This window comes from Jatropha curcas, chromosome 7 (genome assembly GCF_041381405.1).
Source record: "Jatropha curcas cultivar XTBG-Jc1 chromosome 7, XTBG_Jcur_1.0, whole genome shotgun sequence".
Taxonomy (NCBI): domain Eukaryota; kingdom Viridiplantae; phylum Streptophyta; class Magnoliopsida; order Malpighiales; family Euphorbiaceae; genus Jatropha; species Jatropha curcas.
This window is the reverse complement of record NC_143157.1, coordinates 1,310,884-1,332,680: the sequence shown is the minus strand read 5'-3', so window position 1 is coordinate 1,332,680 and position 21,797 is coordinate 1,310,884. Positions and strand designations below refer to the sequence as shown.

General features: G+C 31.2%; 1 protein-coding gene across 6 annotated transcripts; it reads right to left on the bottom strand.

The window, feature by feature from the left end:
- Positions 1–1,089: 1,089 nt before the first annotated feature.
- Positions 1,090–7,078, bottom strand: LOC105630017 (Peptidyl-tRNA hydrolase family protein). Of its 6 annotated transcripts, XM_020677759.3 has the most exons (10): positions 6,659–7,074; positions 4,250–4,385; positions 4,083–4,170; positions 3,856–3,923; positions 3,664–3,714; positions 3,498–3,571; positions 2,956–3,014; positions 2,801–2,877; positions 2,455–2,595; positions 1,090–1,361 (listed from the first exon to the last, which is right to left on the bottom strand). In XM_020677759.3, exons 2-9 carry the CDS (start codon positions 4,355–4,357, stop codon positions 2,464–2,466), a joined length of 657 nt encoding a protein of 218 aa, XP_020533418.1. In that variant the 5' UTR covers positions 4,358–4,385; positions 6,659–7,074; the 3' UTR covers positions 1,090–1,361; positions 2,455–2,463. The 6 variants fall into 6 exon arrangements, with proteins under 6 accessions (XP_020533418.1, XP_020533421.1, XP_020533419.1 ...); XM_020677762.3 differs by lacking the exon at positions 1,090–1,361 and having other exon boundaries at positions 2,317–2,595; positions 4,250–4,430; positions 6,659–7,078; XM_020677760.3 differs by lacking the exon at positions 1,090–1,361 and having other exon boundaries at positions 2,317–2,595; positions 4,250–4,426; positions 6,659–7,078.
- Positions 7,079–21,797: the final 14,719 nt, after the last annotated feature.

Genomic DNA, 21,797 nt, shown 5'->3' with positions numbered 1-21,797 from the left:
ATATATTTGTATCATATACATCAAAATAAATTAGTGAATAATGTTATTTATAGCAAAAATAGACTATACACATCATTTGTACTCATTATATTTATTCGTAATTTAATGAGATACAACTAACTTTTTCATTCTCTTGGTAAAACCCTAAATTATGAAAAGCAGAGGGAAAATAAAGAAAAAATGAAGATTATAGCGATGGACAATTGGCCATACAGACGTACAATCTCCTTTTTCTTTCTTTTTTTTTTTTTTTTATACAATAATTTTACAAGTTGAAATGTGTGATAGATGTAATTTTAAAAATTAAAATATTTAATGTGTCAAATTAAAAAATCGAGTGTTATAAAATTAAAATAATAAAATTTAAAAATAAATTTACATATATAGCCTTTTAAAAATACTATTTAATATTTTTATTTAATAATGAATCATATGACATTCGATATTTGATTCAACTAATTCATATCTAATAGCTACATTATAGTTGTTTAGTTTTAATCAATAGCTGACAGATATCTCGATTAACTATTAATTCAATCAGCAAAATTTTGAATCTAGCTTCTTCATATCGATCAATAGATTATTTTGTATTTATATTACATTTAGAATGAAATAAAGCTCAATTTGCCCCATAAACTTGGAGCAATATTCAGCTTACCAATCAATGAAATAAAATTCTTTTGAGTAATAAATTAGGTTGTTTGTTCCATTGATGCAAATTTAAGAAGTAAATTGGACAATACGTTGATTTTTTTATAAACTGAATATTGCTCTTAAGTTCAGAAAGCAGATCGAACTTTATTCCTATTTAAATTTCATCAGGCTTATAAAAATAATGATTAATATAATTATTATTTTTCACATTTTTTATCATTTTATTTATAATTAATTAAAAATTAAAAATTTGTATTAAATATTATTTAAAAAATTTTGATTCATATTTTTTATTTATATAATACATTAAAACATAAAATAATATATTCACCTTAAAATTATATATATATATATATATATATATATATATATATATATATATATATATATACACACAATTATACGCCTAATGGATATTTTAAATTTGAACAATAGTTATCAAAATTTTATAAAATATTAACATTAATCAATTAACAACAACTATCAGCTACAATTGTTTTATAAAATACTAACATTTATCAACTAACAACTATCGGCCAACAATTACTAGCTAAATCAAATAGATTTTCTTTTTGAAAGCTAAACCGAATAGACTGTTATGGTTGTTTTTTTTTTTTTTTTTTTTTTTCTTTTTAATTTTCACATTTCATATGAGGCCTGAAACCGCGCGAGCATAATTAAGCTTTACCCCAGTAGGCTAAAGACACCTATAGTATAAACAAAAAAAATATATTAATAGAAAACAAATGGTAAAACAAATATAGTATTAGCACCAATAGATGAATAAATAAAACGAAGTTGCATTTAAAATAACACAATCAAATATGTGTAGTATAATTCATTTTCTCGACCATAAGAATCCTCGTCAATTTGCTGATAATTGTTATAATAGAACTACCGAATCTTCACCAATTTGATAAAAAATTAGAACATCTCAATTATTTTAACCAATAATATTATTTCAACCTGTTCGACCTCATGAAAAAAAAAAAAAAAAAAAAAAAAAAACAGAGTTAACTACAAAATCAACAGCCGAATATATAAATTAACCCCTTAAACTTTGCAACTTCAACTATGTGATATCTTGAACTTTGTAAATGACCTATCGTGTATTTAAATTTCTAAATTTTAGTAATAGTGAACACTTTTCTAACCAACAATAATAATTTTACAGTTTCTGACTTCTATATGTAAAAATATTGATTTGATGTATAATAAACATATGAAACAATGATTTTCACTTTTTCCAACTATCCAATAAATATTTAATTGATTTAATTTTACTAATTGAAGGGTTTATTAAGATAATTTTGCAAGTTGCGGTGCTTAATAAGTGTAATTTTATAAATTCAAGCATTTTAAGTAAAAAATTGAACATACCACAAAGTTAAAAGTAGCAAATTTCAAAAGTGAATTTATATATTCGGTCTAAAAGCAACAAATACGCATAATTGTTTTTGTGTAATCATCTAGTGTTTTGTAATTATCGAGTGTGTTGCATCTCAATAATTACAAATGAAAATACCTTCTTATATCATTTAAGACAATGATAGAATCAATTATAAACTATCAATTATCAAACTGTTAGAAGTTATGCTTGAAAAAGAAGTCTCTAGATCCATAGTTCATCCATTAGTAAATTGATCACATAAAGCATAAGAATGGAGCGGAAAACTTCACTTTTTATATGGGCAATACAAGTAAATTTGTAATCTACCAAAAAACAAAGATTTTGAGTTCAGTTCTGAAAGTATTTCCTATTAGCAATAGGTCAGTTACCATGTCAAAGAAATCTAATACCTTTAGATGTTATGTCAGCATTGTTTGCAATCTTATATGCTTGTACTTCTGTTCTTGGTTAAAGCATCTCGCACTCTCAGTCAAGCCTCTAGACAAAATGGACTTTAATGCAGCAACTCCCTCTGGTAAAGCAGCATCAATCTTTGACAAAAAGGAAGCATACATCATTAGAATTAGTGGGTGAAATAATGTCGCACTCATAACCACTAAATAAAAATGATAAACCTGAGTTCCATCAAAACATCTTCCTCAATTGATGACAAGAAATTTGTTGAAGTTCAGGAATTATAAAACTGACAGCAAAATTTAGCAAAATCATAAAACATATTTTCAAACATGCACTTACTCGCTCTCTGGCGGTTGCATTGAATTTCTGCAACAAAAAGGCTTTGGGATCCATTTGACCTGGAGGCCTCCCAATTCCTAAAAAGAAAATTAAAATAATTTAATTTTGTTAAGGCATTAACAAAGGGAATAAAATGATTAGGGTTTCAGACTAACCAATTCTTAGCCGAGCAAATTCTTTGTTTCCTCGAAAATGATATATGACACTCTTTAGACTAGAAAAATAAAATAAAATAAATGGATCAAGTCCAAATGTTACAAAAGGAGAAACAACTTATTCTTCAAAAGAAAAGGCAAGATATTATAATAGCTGTAAGCCTAAAAATCACAATAGCTTTGTGCCATGAAGGGCTCATTGGTTATGGAGATTACTACCAGTCATATCCACAGCAAAATTTGGAGTTGTCAAGTGAACTAAATCAGTGTTCATGCGTTTGAAAGAAAACAACCACAAGAGCATTAAAGTTTTAAATTAAAGTGTGGATCTCTCAAATTGTATATTGAAAATGATACGCTATAAACAACCATCTTTTCCTTTTTTTTTTTTTTTTTTTTTTTTTTTTTTGTTGTCCCCATTGAGAAAGCACTTAGGAAATCTTTATTCTTTGTTATAACCATATTTCTGTTGGTAACTAGACCATATTATTTACAAACAACCGTTTGCATATTCCTCTATCAGGAGAAAAACATAAGAATACCCATTGTGGCTTCCATGACCTCCTTTGTGTTGAAGTCGAAGTACTCCACATGGTAAGTCCATATCATCATGAATCTAGAATTGAAGAACATTAGCTATGTAAAATGAAATCAATTAGCAGTTATTAAAACTTCAGAAGAAAATATACTTTGGAGCAAGTAGATTACCACTATCACACGATTAAGAGGTAGCTTGTAGTAAGCTGCAAGTGGTCCACTCTGCATTTGAAAGAAAGATTAAGGTAATTACATTCTTAATTGTAGACTATATATTATAACTCGTAGCCATATCATTTATAAATCTTAACTACATCAATTACAATTTTAAACTAGGGTAGCGGTACTGTCCAAGTCACTTACAGATTCACCACTAAGGTTCATGTAAGTTTGAGGTTTTGCAAGAAGGACTGCTGAATCAGCAACAAAACCTGAGGTAGATTATCAAACACTTGTGAACTTCACATAACCATTTGAGTCACTGGAAATGATGTGGATATGTGTGTGTGTGTGTGTGTGTGTGTGTGTGTGCGCGTGTGTGCGCGTGTGTGCACATACATACAAAGGTTGGCTAAAAGAAGTTCACATGCCTTCTCCAAAGATAGCTTTGCAATGAATTCTATTCAACGATATCCCTTGTGATTCAGCAAAGGCATCAATCATCTCAAACCCCACCTGCTTCAAGAAAAAAAAAATGAGAATTTTAAAGTTAAATAATGGTTAGAAAACTCAAATTCTGCATGACATGGTATAATACATTGTGTCTAGTTCCTCCATATTTCTCGCCAGGATTTCCCAAGCCCACAAAAAGCCATGGCCGTGCAGCAAAAGTGCAAAAGCAACGTCTAGAAACTCTGTTAAGCATCTCATCACATGTTCTTCAACTCCTTCCACTTTCATGCAACAGAATAAGCCCAAGTTATTGCTTTTCCCTCTACCTTAAACCATAGGTAATTAAAATAATGCTAAAAATTTTGAAATATCCAACACAATTCAATCAACATTCATATTGAATTATCAACAAAGGAATCATCCAAACTTAGATATGCAACCTAAATAGGATGGGAATAGAAACGGGAAACGGATAATATTGAAAATAGAACTAGAAAACTTAAAATTCATCAGATTCATAAAATTAAAGTCCCAAATCACGCATAATTCTATCTGCTTTTTCTATAAAAGAACTAATGTTTTAATCACATCAGAATAGCTTTCCCACTAATTCTATGTGGTTTTTCTATCATAAAGGAAACATAATATTATTATCGGCAATTACCAAAACCAAAAGCAACATAACCTACCTTTATTCTTTAAGAGTGTTAATGCAATGGATTACAAATATGCATAGGCATCCAAGGTCATAAATCTAATTTCATCCCACTATCTCCATGTAACATATAGAAGCATTATTCTTTTGCCAGTATTGGTTTGTATTGGAGCACTAAAGTGACAAGTATCTATTCATAATCATCTCCCATATATTTAAGCAGTATTTTACCGTAAGCTAGTTCTATTATAAGCAGCTAGACAACATACAGTTGCCATGATGTTAAATTGACATAGATGGTTATGAACTTCATCTATGCACTTTGCTTGAGCTTTCTTTTATGCATAATTTAATTAAAAAAATTGTACTTCTGATCTTATTTCTAACTTTTGGGACCTTTTTGGTGCATGCTAAAAGCTGATACATCGACAGGTTAAAAGTTGGGTAAATATTAGAATTAAACGTTATAGAGCTCATTAAAAACAGGGAAAAAAAAAGACTTGGTTTGAAAAAGGAACATTCATGGCAGAAATGGGTGCAAAAACTAATTAAGCTTAGAAAGTTAGATTTGAGGAAGTGAAAGTGTTGTATATGGTTCAAACTCAGAAATTGATGACAGAATGAGTGAGAGAAGGCAGAAACAGGCACAGGCACACAACAAAACACAAATTAAGGGCATCAAAAGACCCATCATCTTTGCTTCCTCTTGGTGACAATTTCTTTCATTCACCTTTTAATCAGACCAACATTTCTCTTTTTCTTTTTTTACATCATAAACTGTCATCTTCCTTGCTATTAATTACATATATTAATATTTTACACAAATTTTACACAAATTTATATATTTTTATTTTCATTTTCAAAAGTAATTGATGCTAAAAATAATAATAAGTGAGAATGCTAAGGAGGGTTCCGACTCAATGCAATATAATGACATGAATTATGAAATGCAACCTAAAATGTATAAAATGAGATTCTCAAAAATAACATTCATTCCATCAAATTATACTCATCAAGTATGAAAGCAATTCACATCCATAGAATAAATATAAATATCTATTGATTAGATAAATTCATCATTTTTTTTCTCCCCCTTTTGACATCATCAAAAGCCAACAGAAAGCACATAAGGGGTGAAAAAATAATTCTCAAACCAAAATAAATAAATAAATAAATAAAATAAACAAAAGGTTGAGCCGAGGAGTATAACTAATATGCATCAATAGGAATCTAAGTATTATTCAAGTCATATATAAGTCCAAAGAGCATATCACAGTGATATAGGTGGAGCGATCTCATAAATAAGTCCAATACATCTAGTAAATAAGTGTTGGCATAAATTTTTTTTTTTTTTAAGGTTCTAAGTTGATTCTTAAAATGTCATACCATCCTTGAATTGCCATTCAACATATGCTTATAACTAAACGACTCATATTTCAACTACGAAGTATTATTTATTAAGATCTTAAAAGTTTTTAATTATTCTTGACTCAAAGGGGGTCAATTGCAAACACAACTACTTAGAAAATTCTAAGATTGGATCATTGATTTAGTAGAAATTCATCAAACAATTAGGAATCAACATATAGGTGAAACGAATCATCTAGCCACAGCTTGTTTCAATTCAAACGGAGCAAAATCCCTTCATAGCTTCTGCCATTACAAGAAACTTTCAAGTTCTCCACCAAAGTTCACAAGGTACACATTGAAATGACTAAAATCTCACAAGAACTTAAGCTATGGTATTTATTTTCATAATGATTCAGTAATCTAGTTATATTTTAGCATAAACAGGTTTCAGAAACCCTAACCTGATGGTTCAATAGTTTTTCGCCATAAAACCCAAAATTGATAGCAAGGATTAGTATAAGAGGAAGGGAAAAGTCGTGCTTGACTCACCTAGTGCACTAAAATTCGCCGGCGGCAGCGTTGTTGTCCGGAGTCGTGAACTGCCCTCCTCTCACTTGTCCTTTCGCGCAACAGAGGGCCGAAAGGAGCAGAATGGTTCAAGAACATATAAGGATGAAGTCGCAAAATGTGACCGGAGGTGGTTGTTGGATGTTGCTTTGCCGGCCGAGAATGGGCTGAGGTTCGTGGAGAATGAAGAGCGATCAGAGATCGGTTGGAGGAAGAAGAACGAAGAGGATCCTAGACGATTTTAGGTTCGGTTTGCATAAATTAAACAATACCGGTTTGATTCATCAAAAAGTTCAAGATTTAATTCATCCCTCTTGATCTGACTCAATTTCATGGTTTTCTCTAGACTTTTCTTTGGTTTAGTTTGGTTTAGAGAGTTTTTGGTTTTTTTTTTTTTTATTGTTTTTAGTAATGTACAGGCAAAAGCACTCGCAAAATGTTTTTTCTTTTGAACCGGCCTATACTTGTACAACATTATATTTTTAAGGGTTTATCATAATATATAGGGACTTTGGCTTCCTAAAACCCCCCTACAGACATTTAATTTTATTCGAAAATTAAAAATATTATTAAAGATAATTTAGTCTTATTTAATTAGGAAAATTTTAATATTATTAGTATTTTATTGGTTAAAGATAATTTTATGGGAAAATTATTATTACGTTCATATATATTGATTAAAATCAATTAATCAGGACCTATTTTTTATAAAATACATTATTACATCCCTAAGTTTTAATCTTGTAACACCCCATTTTTCTGTGTCTGAAATAGTAAGTTTACCGGTGTGTGAATAGTATCACCAGTCCGGAAGTCGGTATTATTTTGGTCCGAAAAAATTACTATATATATTTTATATTTTCTTTAATATTTTTGGAGTATGCATACATGATTTTTATGGGTAGAAAGTAAGTAATGAATATTTTTGGAGAATTTAGATAATTAGTGAATAGTGAATTATGGTGTTATATTAATTAAGGAAATGAGAAAAATTATTTTTATGGAGTAAATTTGAGATGGTGTTATATTAATTAAGGAAATAAGAGGAATTATTTTTAAGGATTAAATTTGAGAATTTTGTGAAGATAAATAATAATTTAAAGGAAATTAATTGGAGAATAATTTTTAGCCATTGGATGAGATTACTAATGACTTAATCTTAGCCATCCAATGTTGAGAAAAGACTAAAATACCCTTGTTGCTCAATTATTTGAGCAACCACTTTCCCTTCTTCTTCTTCTCTTCAACATGAATTTCTTTCTTTCTTCTCTTCCTTGGCCGAAACTTACCCTCTCATTTCTTCCCTTATTGTTTTCAATTTCTCACAAGAAATCACTCTAACTAGACCATATGAACTCAATCCAAGACCTTCCTCTTGAAGATTTATGGTTATTCATTGTATTGGAGCTTAAGGATTTGAAGAATTTTTGAGTTTTAGCTAAAGTTCAAGTAAGTAGATTTTGTGATTTTGAGGTTGATTTATAGAATTAATTAGGGATTTTGGATCCTTTCATTCTCATAGTATTTTTCTATGCCTTTTGGTTTGGGTTTTGAGGATTTTCTTTTGTTAGTACAAGGTGAACCATCTAAGTTGGAGAAACTCAAGACTAAAGTTTGATTTGATGATTTTTGGGTGTTCCAAGCTTGATTTTGAGGTAAGTGTTCAAAAACACTCTTACCTTGTTTAAATTTTTGATTTTGTGAAGTTTATACTAAGTTGTGAAAATTGAAAATTTTATATGAAATGAGTTTATTATTGAACTTTGGTGGTATAAATGTGTTCTTGGGATATTTCTAAGCATGCCTATATAGTGAATTGATGAGGAAAACATTTTCTTCTTCATTTTCCAAGAGTGCCAGAACCTATTGATGAATAAGGCCTTAAGTTTTCTTGTTATTCTTTGTTGGTTTATGCTCTTAAGATGATATTTGATGAGCATTTAGTATGTGGTAGAAATCTCTACCTTGTATTTGATTTAAGTAAGCTGAAATTGGGAAAGAGTGTTATTGGGTGTGATTAAAGACTATTTTTTGATCCTTTTTATTTTCCATTGATGTCTAAGTCCTTCATGAAAGTTGTAGGTCTACTTCTTAGCTTTCCAACCCATCCTCTTGTGTCCAATTTGGATAAATATAGCCCAACTTATGGCTGAAACACCCAAACTGACTCTGTTATGACGGGCCACATGCATCATGAGTTGAGTGCCCATTTTGACCACTATAATGACAAGATTATGTTCTGAGTTCTCATGAAAGTTGTTTCCTTGTGTCTTGAGACTTCTCTGGTTTTGGATTGGTTCAATTTGAGTGTTTGGTTAAGGAAGAATTCAATAAACATTGGACTTGATTCTGCTGAATCAAGTCTGGACTGTTGGTCTGTATTCCTAGCTTTTGTTTGCTACCTTACAGATTGATCTGTGCTATGGTCCCTTCATAATATTTGTAGTATTTTGTCTTAGCTTTCTAATGAATCTAATTTCATTCAATTTGGAGCCCTATAACTCAAGTTATGTCTTAATAACACAACAAAGGTCAAGTTTATCTTCATGCTGGAAATTTTCTATGTCTTGAATCATAGGTTTATTTGGATAAAAGTATGTATGAATTAGGTGTGAGGAAGTTTCTCTTCATTATTTGTATGTTTTAGGATTTAGTTGACAAAAATAAGACATAAGTTTGAAAAGTGTTGTTATAGATATGTTTAAATGGATATAAATTGAAAAAGTGTGGCATTGGTTTAGGTAATGCATGATGAGAGTTGAAATGGGTATTTAAGGTGTATGTGCTTTGAATTGTGAATAAGGAAAGTATGATTTTATATGATAAATTTCATTATGACTTTAAGAAAGTTTTAAAAGAAAAGGAATTTATGAGAAATTTCATATATTAAGTAATTATGTTTAAGTATGAAGTTTTCATGAGTCACTTAAGTTCTAAAGTAAGCTTACATGTATGATTTCTTATGATAAGAAATTTTCTATGTTAAGTACTTATGTTTAAGTATGAATTTTTCATAAGTTCTTGACGTTCTAAAGTAAGCTTACATTATGAATTTAAGAAGACTAAAGAATAAGACAAGTTTTATGAGAAGTGTTATGAATTAAGAATTAAAACAAAGATTTTGGGCTCTAATATACTTGGTGTGAATTTGATGCGTGATTTGATTTTATTGTAATATCCCTTCCCGGTCCACTCGTTAACCCGAATGAACCGAGCCGAGACGCTACAATCTGGTTGAACTTATGTCCTGTTATGCTGATATCATCCTGTAGGCTAAATATGAATACAAAACACTCCCAATTAAACTCTAAACTTCCAACATCTCCAAAGAATCATCATAACACAATAACACTTTATATATCTTTTCATAATTGTATAAATCCTCAATAGCATTTAATAGCCAGCAAGTAATTGCATTCATTCTCTATATCAAGTCTTCATGACCTAATCATACCAACTATAGTAAAATATTTCATATTCAATCATTTCCTCCAAATACTTACACCAAAATAATTACATGCTTCAATGATATTTCCAATCACATAAGCTCTAACAAATGTAATAATTATACATGCCATAAATCTTACTACATGCCATAATTCTTAATACATGCCATAATTCTTAATTATACAACTCTCAATCTACTATGACCAAATTAATCACTTCTGCTTTGATAGTACTCTTCAAGTAGCAACCACGATCTTCAACCTACGCGTGATAAAAATCGACGCGCTGAGTATAAAACTCAGTGGTGCTCATAATTCACATACTTAACAAAGTGTGATGACAACTAACTTAAACTACACATTTCATAAAATCATTGATAATCTTAGAATCATTAAATTTCAACATAAATGTATCTTTATAGTGAAGAATAAACTTCTAATGCACAACATAAATAATTTAGTTCAAATTATCTCATAACTCCTTTACACGAACTTTTAATCACACCTATCATGATACTATCATGATCTTACCTGCTGTTCATTATGTTGTATGAATGAAATCAATAAACATGTAAGAATACATAATAGTATATTTTCATTGTCTTACTTGCTATTCATTATGCTGTATGACTTATGCACTTTTAGTCACATCATATAAGTTATGATTAATAACATCTCATAATTGTATGGCTCCTTAAGAATTAAATAATTAAACTTGTAAGCATATATAACATTATACTTTCATGATCTTACCTGATGTTCTTTATGCTGTATGAATTCTGCAACTTTGATTAAAACTCAGTGAATATCGCAACGAATAAAGAAACATATAATCACATACATATGTAGAAATAAACATGTACTCACATATGGAATGTAAGCACACATATCATGATACTTTCATTATCATACTTGCTGCTCATTATACTGTATGATTATGCAATTTGTAGTCAATATAACTGTATAGCTCCATAAGGTTATAGTGAAACCGAAGTGATAAGAAAAACTGTATGAAACTGGATGAAACTGTATGCTTGGCTGCTATGGCCGATATATAATCATATCCACTCAACGGCCTGTAGCCGGAGTACCAAACTGTATGGGGCGCAGATCTGCTATCCTATGTCGCGACATAGCCTTATCTATATGGTTTCTACCTAACCTCAATGGAGCATATTAATGGTATGTCAATAGATAAAACAAATGCATAGTAACTGTGTCATGTTATTTTCACATGCTTATGTCATCATTTGCATGCTTGTGACATGACATTAACTGCTTCAGAATTTCATAAATCTTACTGCTTACCTGTATGCTGATAGCCTCGCCAAGCGGGCAACTTGTGTCATGTTAGTTTCACATCATTTGCATGCTTGCATTTTGTGTTTATACATGTGTTCATGTTGTCTTTTTGCTTTAAAATGATTGAAGGCATACAAGTTGAGAAAAAGAATACAATTGCATAAAATTCATAACTTCATACACCATTTCACATCATTTCACAATTGCATAGAATACAATTACAAGTTGTGTTTACCTCATTTCACATCATTTGCATGCTTGCATGTTGTTTTGATACATGTTCTCATGTGGTCTTTTTGTTTTAAAATGATTGGAGGCATACAAGTTGAGCAAAGGAATACAATTGCATTGAAAATGAAGTCCAAAAGAGCATCAGAACACAATTCGCGAGCGCGCCATGCAAAGTCGCGAGCGTGAGAAGTACATATGAGGTTCAGTGAGTTTACAGGCCAAATTCGCGAGCGTACAATGAAAGTCGCGAGCGCGAGAAGTGCAAAATGACAGTCAGAGAGTTTACAGGCACAATTCGCGAGCGCGCAACGAAAGTCGCGAGCGCGCGTCGTGTTTTCCAGCCTGCGCAGTCTTTACTATTTTGGTCATATCTCTCAATTTACAACTCCGATTTGGGTGATTCAAAAACCCATGGAAAGCTAACACATAGAGGAACAAATAACTCTTCTATGACACTTCCTAATTCCATCATTAAATAGGGTCAAAATCATGGTGAAGTTACTGGTAACTTTTCCAGCAAAACTTGTTTCAGCATGAACTCAATATCTACTTCATTTATTCATTGCATCTCATGCTTTTTTCACAATTTTCAGTCATCTTACTCAACATTAAGCAACATATCTTCTCATTATCAACACAACACACAAATTCTCATGCAAGGAAATGAATTAAACTAAAAGAGATAGCACACCTTCACTCCAAAAAGCTTAAGCTCTTCTCTTTAGCTTCCTTTTTCTTCTACCTTTGAGCTCACTTCTCCTATACATAAGAATTCTTATGAATCATCTAAAAAATATCACCAAATGATTCAATTATGAAATTTAAGAAGGTTTACTTATTTGAATAGAAGTTGAATTAATGCTTAACTCCCATTAAAATCTTCACTACCATTAAAAGTTTTGGAGAAAGGAAGGTGGAAGAGGAAAGTAGAGGAAGAAGATGAAGATAAGGATGAAGAAATGAAAATGAAATGGAACTCACGGGTACATCTCCAAAATATCATGATTTTTATGTGAAAATTACCAAATGATACCTCAAGTGTCAAAATGGTACAACTCAAGACCTCAACTTTATAATTTAGTGCAAGCAAGTCCTAATCCTTATACTTTGATCTTTTATTTCCTTCAAGTAAGTCCACTTCTTTTCCTGATTTCAATTACATCCCATTCTAGCCCATTCTAGACTCTAATGGCTCGAACCGGGTTTTGGATTAGCCTGACTCGACTCTAAGCAACGACTCGATTCAATAGAAAAATGGGACGTTACAGTTTATTATGTATGATGAGCATGCTCGGCATTTGATGCCATTATGATAAGAAGCTATGATCATATGCTAGGCACATGGGTGTCTTATGTTAGGGCGGACGTGCTTTATATGTTATGAAAAGGTTGGCGACCTAAGGCCATTATGAATAAGTTATGAAAACCTATCTGCTTCTCTTTCTCCTAAGTGTATGCGAGCCCCTTGGAAAATATTTGTAAGGCAATTAAATGAATGAGATCATATTATTTTAGTAAACCTTACTTTGGAAATTAATGATTATGTTATCAAATGAATTTTCAAAGCATGATATTTTGGTACATGGTTTTATAAATAAATAGTGTATGTATTGGTATAATAAATGTTCAAGTAATGAATTTATGATTTGAAAGAATTAAATTATTTATGTTATTAATTATAAGTTTATTTGATATTCTAAGTAAAGAACTAAAATATTTATGGTGATTAAATGTCTAAGTAAAGGATTTATAGTATAAAGAATTAAATTAGTTATGTTATTAATTTATAAGTTTATTTGATATTTCTTTGCTATAAATGTAAATGTATATTGAAATTTAATAATTCTATGATTGTAAATGATTTTATGAAATTTGTGTTTTAAGTAAGTTGCCATCGCAACTTCAGTAAATATGTGAATTATGAGCACCACTGAGTTTTATACTCAGCGCGTCAATTTTTGTCACACGTAGGTTGAAGATCATGGTTGCTACTTGAAGATTAGAAGAGTAGTATCAAAACAGAAGTGACTAATTTGGTAGTAGTAGATTGAGATTTATGTAATTAAGAATTATGACATGTATAATTATTACATTTTCGGAGATTTTGTTATTTGAATTATAACTGAAGCATGTATTTATCAATTATGTTGGTATATATATTTGGAGATAAGCATAAGATTTATTAAATGATTGAATATAAATTATTTTAAGATAGTTGATATGATTAGTTCATTAAGACTTGATATATATAATGAATGCATTTAATTTATGATTATTAAAATGCTATTGAGGGTTTCTATAGTTATGAAGGTATAGAAGTGTTGTTGTGTTATGATGATTATTTGGAGATGTTGGGAGAGTTTGGAGTTTAATTGGGAGTGTTTTGTATTTACATGTTTGGCGAGTTCAGTTTTTAAAGGGAAACTCTTGCAGTTTTTATGTAGGATTTTTCTCAATCTATTAAAAAAAAAAATTATTACTCGCTAAACTTGTGAATACTCAATTACTTCTAATTCATAATCTGAATTTATGATTTATATGTTAAGTTAAGACGATGTCTTCGGCACCGAATGTGGCATCCGCTGTTGGGTCTCTCGGGACTGGGCGGTGGGTGTTACAAATCTCGTTCAAGCTAAGTCTTTCTATCAAAATTTTAAGTTGTTTCCGAAAATATCCCTTGTAATACCCTCGTTTAAACCACCTAATTCTCTTTAACGTTTATCGTTGAAGTGTCCTACTGTTTAACAAATTTCTAGTATTAGAGCTTAAATTAAACACACAAAGATAACAAAAAACACTTCTACGATTATCAAATTTCAAAAAAATATAAAATAAAAAGTTTGATCCTTTTTGTTGAATAATTCTGTTTAATTGTTTTATATTACCGTAATTAATTTGTTTTTAGTGTTTGTTTTCTCAATCAATGTTTTAGTCCTATTGTTTAGGAATTAGTTGATAATGTTCAGCAGAACATGGTACGTTAGTAGCTGATATTTCTTAGTTTGTAAAGATTTTTTATTGCTCTTTGTAATCCTATATAAAGGCTGTCAAGTTTCTTAATAAAAATGTACCTTGAGCATCTTCTTCTCTATTTTAATTTCTATTTTTCAAAATTCTGCAAGTTATCAGTGGTATCAGAGCTTGGTTAAAAGAGAGAAAAGAGAGCTTAAGAGAGTGAAACACGTGAGGTTAGAGAGAAAACAAAAAGAGCAGCAGCCTTATTTTTGTTTCATGGCGTTAGATTCTAATTTTATGTAGGCAACAATTCCATGTTTCGATGGTCACTATGATCATTGGAGCATGCTAATGGAGAACTTTCTGCTTTCAAAAGAATACTGATCAATCATTGAAAATGGAATTGGTGCACTAGTAGAAGGTGAAACTTTGACGGATGTCCAAAAGGCAGAGTTCGAAGCAAGAAAGCTAAAAGATTTAAAGGCGAAGAATTATCTCTTTCAAGCTATTGATCATACCATCTTGGAAACCATTCTTTGCAAAGAAACTTCGAAGGATATATGGGATTCTATGAAGAAGAAGTATCAAGGCTCAGCTAGAGTGAAACATGCACAACTTCAAGTTTTAAGAAGAGACTTTGAAACTCTGCAGATGAAGGACGACGAATCCGTTACTAGCTGTTTCGCTAGAACCATAGAGATATGCAACAAGATGCGATTTCCTGGTGAGAAGATGGTAGACGTAACCATTGTGGAGAAGATATTACGCTCTCTAATGCCAAAGTATGATTATGTTGTGTGCTCCATTGAGGAGTCAAAAGACATAGATCTACTGTCCCTTGACGAATTGCAAAGCTCCTTATTGGTGCATGAGCAGAAAATGAACCAAAGTTCAAACTTGGAAGAGCAAGCTTTGAAGGCTTCTACTTTTATTCCTTCCTCAAATGCAAGAGACAAGGGTAGAGTAAAAGGAAGAGGATGTCGAGGCAATGGAAATAGTAGCATGAATTCTAAAGGTGATGATCAGAACAAAGGAAGAGGACGTGATCAACATTATGATAAATCCAAAATAGAGTGTTTCAGGTGTCATAAATTTGGCACTATCACTCTGAATGTTGCACCATGTTGCCAAATGATGCTGACAAAGGAGAGTAGTCAAATTATGCTGAAAATGATGAAGGAGAAACTCTTTTGATGGCTGTTCAAACAAATGATAAACCCGACTCCGATATTTGGTATGTTGATACCGGTTGCAGTAATCATATGTGTGGAAGTAAGTCTTCTTTTGCTTATCTAAATGAAAAATTTCAATCTATAGTAAGTTTTGGTGATTTATCTTCTGTAGATGTGAAAGGGAAGGGTGGCATTAAAATTAGAACCAAGAATGGTTTTATAGAAAAAATTGCTAACATGCTTTATGTTCCTAGTTTGAAAAGCAATTTACTAAATGCTGGGCAATTGCAAGAAAAGGGCTATATAATCACTATTCAAAATGGAGCTTGTGAAATATATGATCCTTCTAGAGGAGCAATTGCTATTATTCTAATGAATTCAAAAAGATTGTTCCCTTTGAAAGTTGAAAGCATTCAATCATGTTATATTGCTGAAGCAAAAGATATTTCCTGGTTGTGGTATTTCCGGTATGGCCATTTGAGTTTTAATGGATTAAAAACTCTTCATCAGAAAAAATATGGTAAGTGGACTCCCTCAAATCAATGCTTCATCAAAAGTTTGTGAAGAATGTGTTGTTCGTAAACAACCTCGTTCTCAATTCCCTCAAGGAAAGTCATGGAGAGCGAAGGATGTTTTGGAGCTGATTTATTTTGACATTTGCGGACTGATAAAACCATTTTCAAATGGAGATAAAAGATATCTAATTACTTTCATTGATGATTAAAGCTAGAAAATGTAGGTTTATTTTTTACAGGCAAAATTTGAAGCTTTTGGAATTTTTGGAAGTTTCAAGGCACGTGTTGAGAAAGAAATTGGCAAAGTAATAAAAACTTTTCACACGGATCGTGATGGTGAATACTGCTCAAATGAATTTGAGAGTTTTTGTGAAGCTCAAGGAATTCGCCGGGAGCTTACAACTGCTTATACACCACAACAAAATGGTGTACCGGATAGAAAAAATAGAACCATCCTTAATATGGTGAGATGCTTGCTTGCTAGGGGAGGAATTCCAAAGACTTTTTGGCCTGAAGTTGTACTTTGGAGTGTTCATTTATTGAACAGAAGTCCCACTTTTGCTATTCAAAACATGACGCTGGAAGAAGCTTGGAGCGGTAGAAAACCAACTGTGGATTATTTCAAAATTTTTGGTTGTATAGCATATGCTCATCTCCCAAATGAAAGAAGAAAAAAGCTTGATGACAAGAGTGAGAAGTGTATTTTTTTTGGGTGTTAGTGAGACATCCAAAGCATTTAAATTGTTCAATCCATTAACAGGACAAATTGTAACAAGCAGAGATATGGTCTTTGATGAAGAAAGCATTTGAGATTGGAATGGGCAACAGCCTACTCCAATTATTCTTGATGATGAAGTTGAAAAAAAAGTGCAGCCAACTGAAAATTCAACAAACAATGTTCCTGCAGCTGTAGAAAGTTCAGTAACTTCTGAAATTCATTCACCAATAAGCATAGTAGCAGCTGATTTAGCTCAAACTTCCTTTCGTACTTGAAAAAGACCTGCTTGGATGAAAGATTATGAGGTAACGAGAGTTAATTACAATGAAGAATCGATCACTCATTTTGCTTTGTTTACAGATTGTGATCCTACAACCTTTGAAAGTGCTGTCAAAGAATCAAAATGGAGGAAGGCAATGGATTATGAAATTGAAGCCATCGAAAGATACAATACTTGGCAGCTTTGTGATCTTCCAAAAGGGCACAAAACCATTGGTGTAAAGTGGGTTTTCAAAACAAAATTGAAGAAATATGGCATTGATTACATTGAAATTTTTGCTTCGGTTGCACGACATGATACAATTAGATTGGTGATAACACTGGCAGCATAAAATTCTTGGCCAATTTTCCAATTAGATGTTAAATCCGCTTTTTTGCACGGTAACTTGGAAGAGTAGGTATTTATTGATCAACTCCCTAGTTATATTAAGATTGGAAATAAGCATAAGGTCTATAAATTAAAAAAAGCTCTCTATGAATTAAAACAGGCTCCCCGGGCTTGGTACAGTCGCATTGAGACTTATTTTTTGGAAAATGGTTTTCAAAAATGTCCATATGAGCATTCTCTTTTTGTTAAAATTGGGAATGAGGGCCAAATGCTTATTGTTTGCTTATATGTAGATGATCTTATATTTACTAGAAACGACATTGGGATGTTTGAAAAATTCAAGACATCTATCATGGCTGAATTTGAGATGTGACCTTGGAAAGATGCATTACTTTTTAGGCTTAGAGACAGTACAATCTAAGATGGGGATTTTTGTTTCTCAAAAGAAATATGTGCGAGAAATTTCAGATAAATTCCAAATGAAGGATTGTAATCCTGTATCTACTCCATCTGAATTTGGTTTAAAGCTTCATAAAGACCCTGAAGGAAAGAAGGTGGACAACACGCTTTATAGGCAAATTGTCGGTAGCCTCATGTACTTAACCGGAACAAGACCAGATATCATGTATGCAGTCAGTCTTATAAGCAGATTTATGGAGAATCCAACTGAAATGCACTTGCTTGCCGCAAGAGAATTCTTCGTTACTTGCAAGGAACGAAGGATTTTGGTTTGTTTTATAAAGCCAACGAAAAGTCAAATTTAATTGGATTTACTGACAGTGATTATGTAGGAGATCAAGATGGAAGAAGGAGCACTTAAGATACGTTGTTATGTTTGGACCAGGACCTGTTTCATGGTCTTCCAAGAAGCAGCCCATTGTCACTTCGTCAAGTACAGAAGTAGAATTTGTTGCTGCTACATCTTGTGCTTGTCAAGCCATTTGGATAAGGAGAATTCTTGAAGAGTTGTAGCTCAAACAAGAAGGAGCTACTATAATTTTCTGTGACAAAAGTTCATCAATTAAACTCTCCAAGAATTCAGTATTTCATGGAAGAAGCAAATATATCGATGTGAAGTATTATTTTTTGAGAGATTTGTGTAATGAAGGAAAAATTAAATTGAAGTGTTGCCCAAGTGAAGATCAACTTGTTGACATATTTACTAAGTCTCTCAAGTCACATTCCTTCCTAAATTTGAGAAGTTTAATGGGTTTTTGCTGCAGAGAAGGTGCAGAGCTATAAACTGGCTATAAAGTTTTCAATTTAAGGGAGGGATTGTTGAATAATTCTACTTAATTTTTTTATGTTACCGTACTTAATTTGTTTTTAGTGTTTATTTTCTCAGTCAATATTTCAGTCCAATTGTTTAGGAATTAGTTGATAATGTTCAGCAGAACATGGTCACGTCAGCGGCTGATATTTCTTAGTTTGTTAAGATTTTTTATTGGTCTTTGTAAGCCTATATAAAGGCTGTCTAGTTTCTTAATAAAAATGTACCTTGAGCATCTTCTTCTCTCTTTTAATTTCTTTTTTTCAAATTTTTGCAAGTTATCAGTTTTATCTATAAATTAGAATGCAGATTCAAAATCAAAATATTAGATCCAAAATTAAAATAAAACAAATAAAATTGCAGTAAACAATAATAATAACAATTGCTTGGATAAATTGTTGGAGAAGAGTACTCTTGAAATCAGAAAATGAATATGATATCTTCATTATCAGACTTCGAGTCCTCCTCAAGCTTGACCTTAAATATTATCTCTATTATTTCTCTCATCGAATATCTCACACCGTGTTGAAGCAAATCGGCTCTGCTTGTCGATTTTTGGAAGACTTGAAAACAGGTATTCGCAATTGTACAAACATCATGATCCGTAAGCAAAGTTGAAGCCTTGTGCTTGATTAGACATGTCAAAACCTGTAAAATTCTCATATGCATCTTTGTTGGTGCCCTTTGTTCTCTCCAACCAACAAAGATTTGGAGTTTGAAAATTTTTGAAATTGCAGAGAGAGCGACATTTGTGGCCAATGCAGGAATGTCGCCGCTTTGTATGACATGGAGAGATGCAGAGAAGTAAATTGAAGGATCTATTATCTGCTTTTCTTGTTGATGATTGAAAATTAGAGCTTGCAAAAATTTAAGAAATTCTAGAACGTTGGTGAAGAAGAAGGGAAAAAGTTTGAGGAAGATGAAGAGGGAGAATGTTAGTGAGAGAGAGAGAGATGATAGTAAAGGTAAGTGATTAAGGGCATTTTAGCAAAAAAAAAAAAAAAAATTCTACAATTTTATATGACTTGTGTATTTTACTAAATTGGATAATGACAATTATCATGCATTTTGATTGGCTAATAAATAAATAAATTATTACTTTTAAGAAATTTGTAAAGGACTTATAAAAACTTAATTGTGCAATAATTGCTAACCCTAATTCCGTTCTATACATAAGTAATTAAGCCCACATATATAAACCTAGATATTGGGATATTGATGGCAGAGCTAATACTTTGTTTTTTTATCAGCAAAAAGATTAAATTTTATTAGCTTATAATGTTCAGGAAAAACTTGTTTTATCTAAGTACTAATTCGAGCCAATAGTCTCTTACAAATACCCAACCTAATTTGGATAACTTAAATAAAAAAGCCTAATCAAAACATCAATACTCACATAAACTAAATACAACAAAAATCCAATGCTATTAACTAATATCCCATAAAATTATAAAGCCAAAACAACAGGTGCAATAATCTGTAGCTATACCAACCATCCAAAACCATTTCTTGAGATGAAAAATAATAAGAGAGAGTTAGCAAGCATCGATCACAATAAGAGATTCTTAAAAATCAGCTCAATTCAATTTATATCCAAGCTAAAAATAGTGCAGTAGCCTCAACTCATTTCTTAAACATATAGTTTTGCTTTCCATCTTTATTTATGTGATGAAATTCCACCTGCGCCAAATAAAATACTATCATATCAAACTTATTAAAATATTCTCACTATCGCCAAGAACGCTTTTGCTTATGAATCACCCAACAAATTGCATTTTTAGAGTTGGACTCAATACAAACAAGCAAGAAGCTTCACTTCATTTGAATCTAATGCACCAACTGACTTGTAAAAAAACAACCTGTCTTATCTCGTTTCTAAGTACCCCTCTAATACCTGTAGCTCCCGGTTTACCTTTAGATGCCCCATCAGCATTAAATTTCAGTTTACAAACACTTGGGCACTTCCATATATTGCGAGAAATATAGCCTGCACAAGCATATCTTAAAGACTTGAAACTATTACAAACCATTAGTGGGAAATTACACAAATCAACATTAAATTTCAGTTTACCAACACCTGGTAGAGCTAATACGTTGACAATTCCACCATTTGGTTAGATTTATTAACTGAGTTTTCATTGCTTTATGGTTTAGGTATTCTTCATGGTGTAAATTCACATAGGTTTCTTTTTATTTTAAATATAATCCGTCTTTAATTGAGTTTCACTTTTTTCTTCTTTTGGCATATTGTTATTATTTTTTTAATTATGCTTTTTTAGATAGCTTGAAATCCTTTATATTCTTATTGGTGGCAAACCAGCCAGCATGTTTTTAATATTGTTATATATATTCTAAACTCTCGGGTGACAATATTTCTAAATTTCTAAGTTAAGGTGCAAAGGGGACGAATATTAATTTAGAATGTCATTGCAACAAATTGCAAAGCTTGGAAAATTTTTGTGGGTTAGACCATCTATCTATAATCTACACTATAAATAAATAAATAAATGTGGGAAAAGAGGAGGGAAATAATGGAATTTTCGATATCACCCTTAATGGAATTAAAAATGTCCTGAAATACCCTTAATGATGGGCAATTAAAAAATTACAGTTTATTAATTGATTGGATAAAATTTATAAAAATTATTTTAAAATAAATACATATAGATAACTAAGGCCCCGTTTGTTATAGTTGTTTGTTTTTAGTTTTTTATTTATTAGAAACATAAAGCAGTTTTTAGTTTTTGATTATTTATTTTTTGAAAATATTTTTTTTTCATTTTTTTGGTTCATGTGTGAAAAATTCTTCCAATTATCAAATCTCTCCCTTATTAAGTCATTAAAGATTTTTATTTAATAATGAAAATTTTAAAAATTCAAAGTTTCAGACAAAATAATTAAAAAT

Coding starts and splice junctions, on each gene's coding strand:
- LOC105630017 (XM_020677762.3), bottom strand. CDS start 4,357: ATGCTTAACAGAGTTTCTAGACGTTGCTTTTGCACTTTTGCTGCACGG. Junction 3,924..4,082: donor CAAAGCTATCTTTGGAGAAG/GCATGTGAACTT, acceptor AATCTACCTCAG/GTTTTGTTGCTGATTCAGCA. Junction 3,715..3,855: donor TGAACCTTAGTGGTGAATCT/GTAAGTGACTTG, acceptor TTTCAAATGCAG/AGTGGACCACTTGCAGCTTA.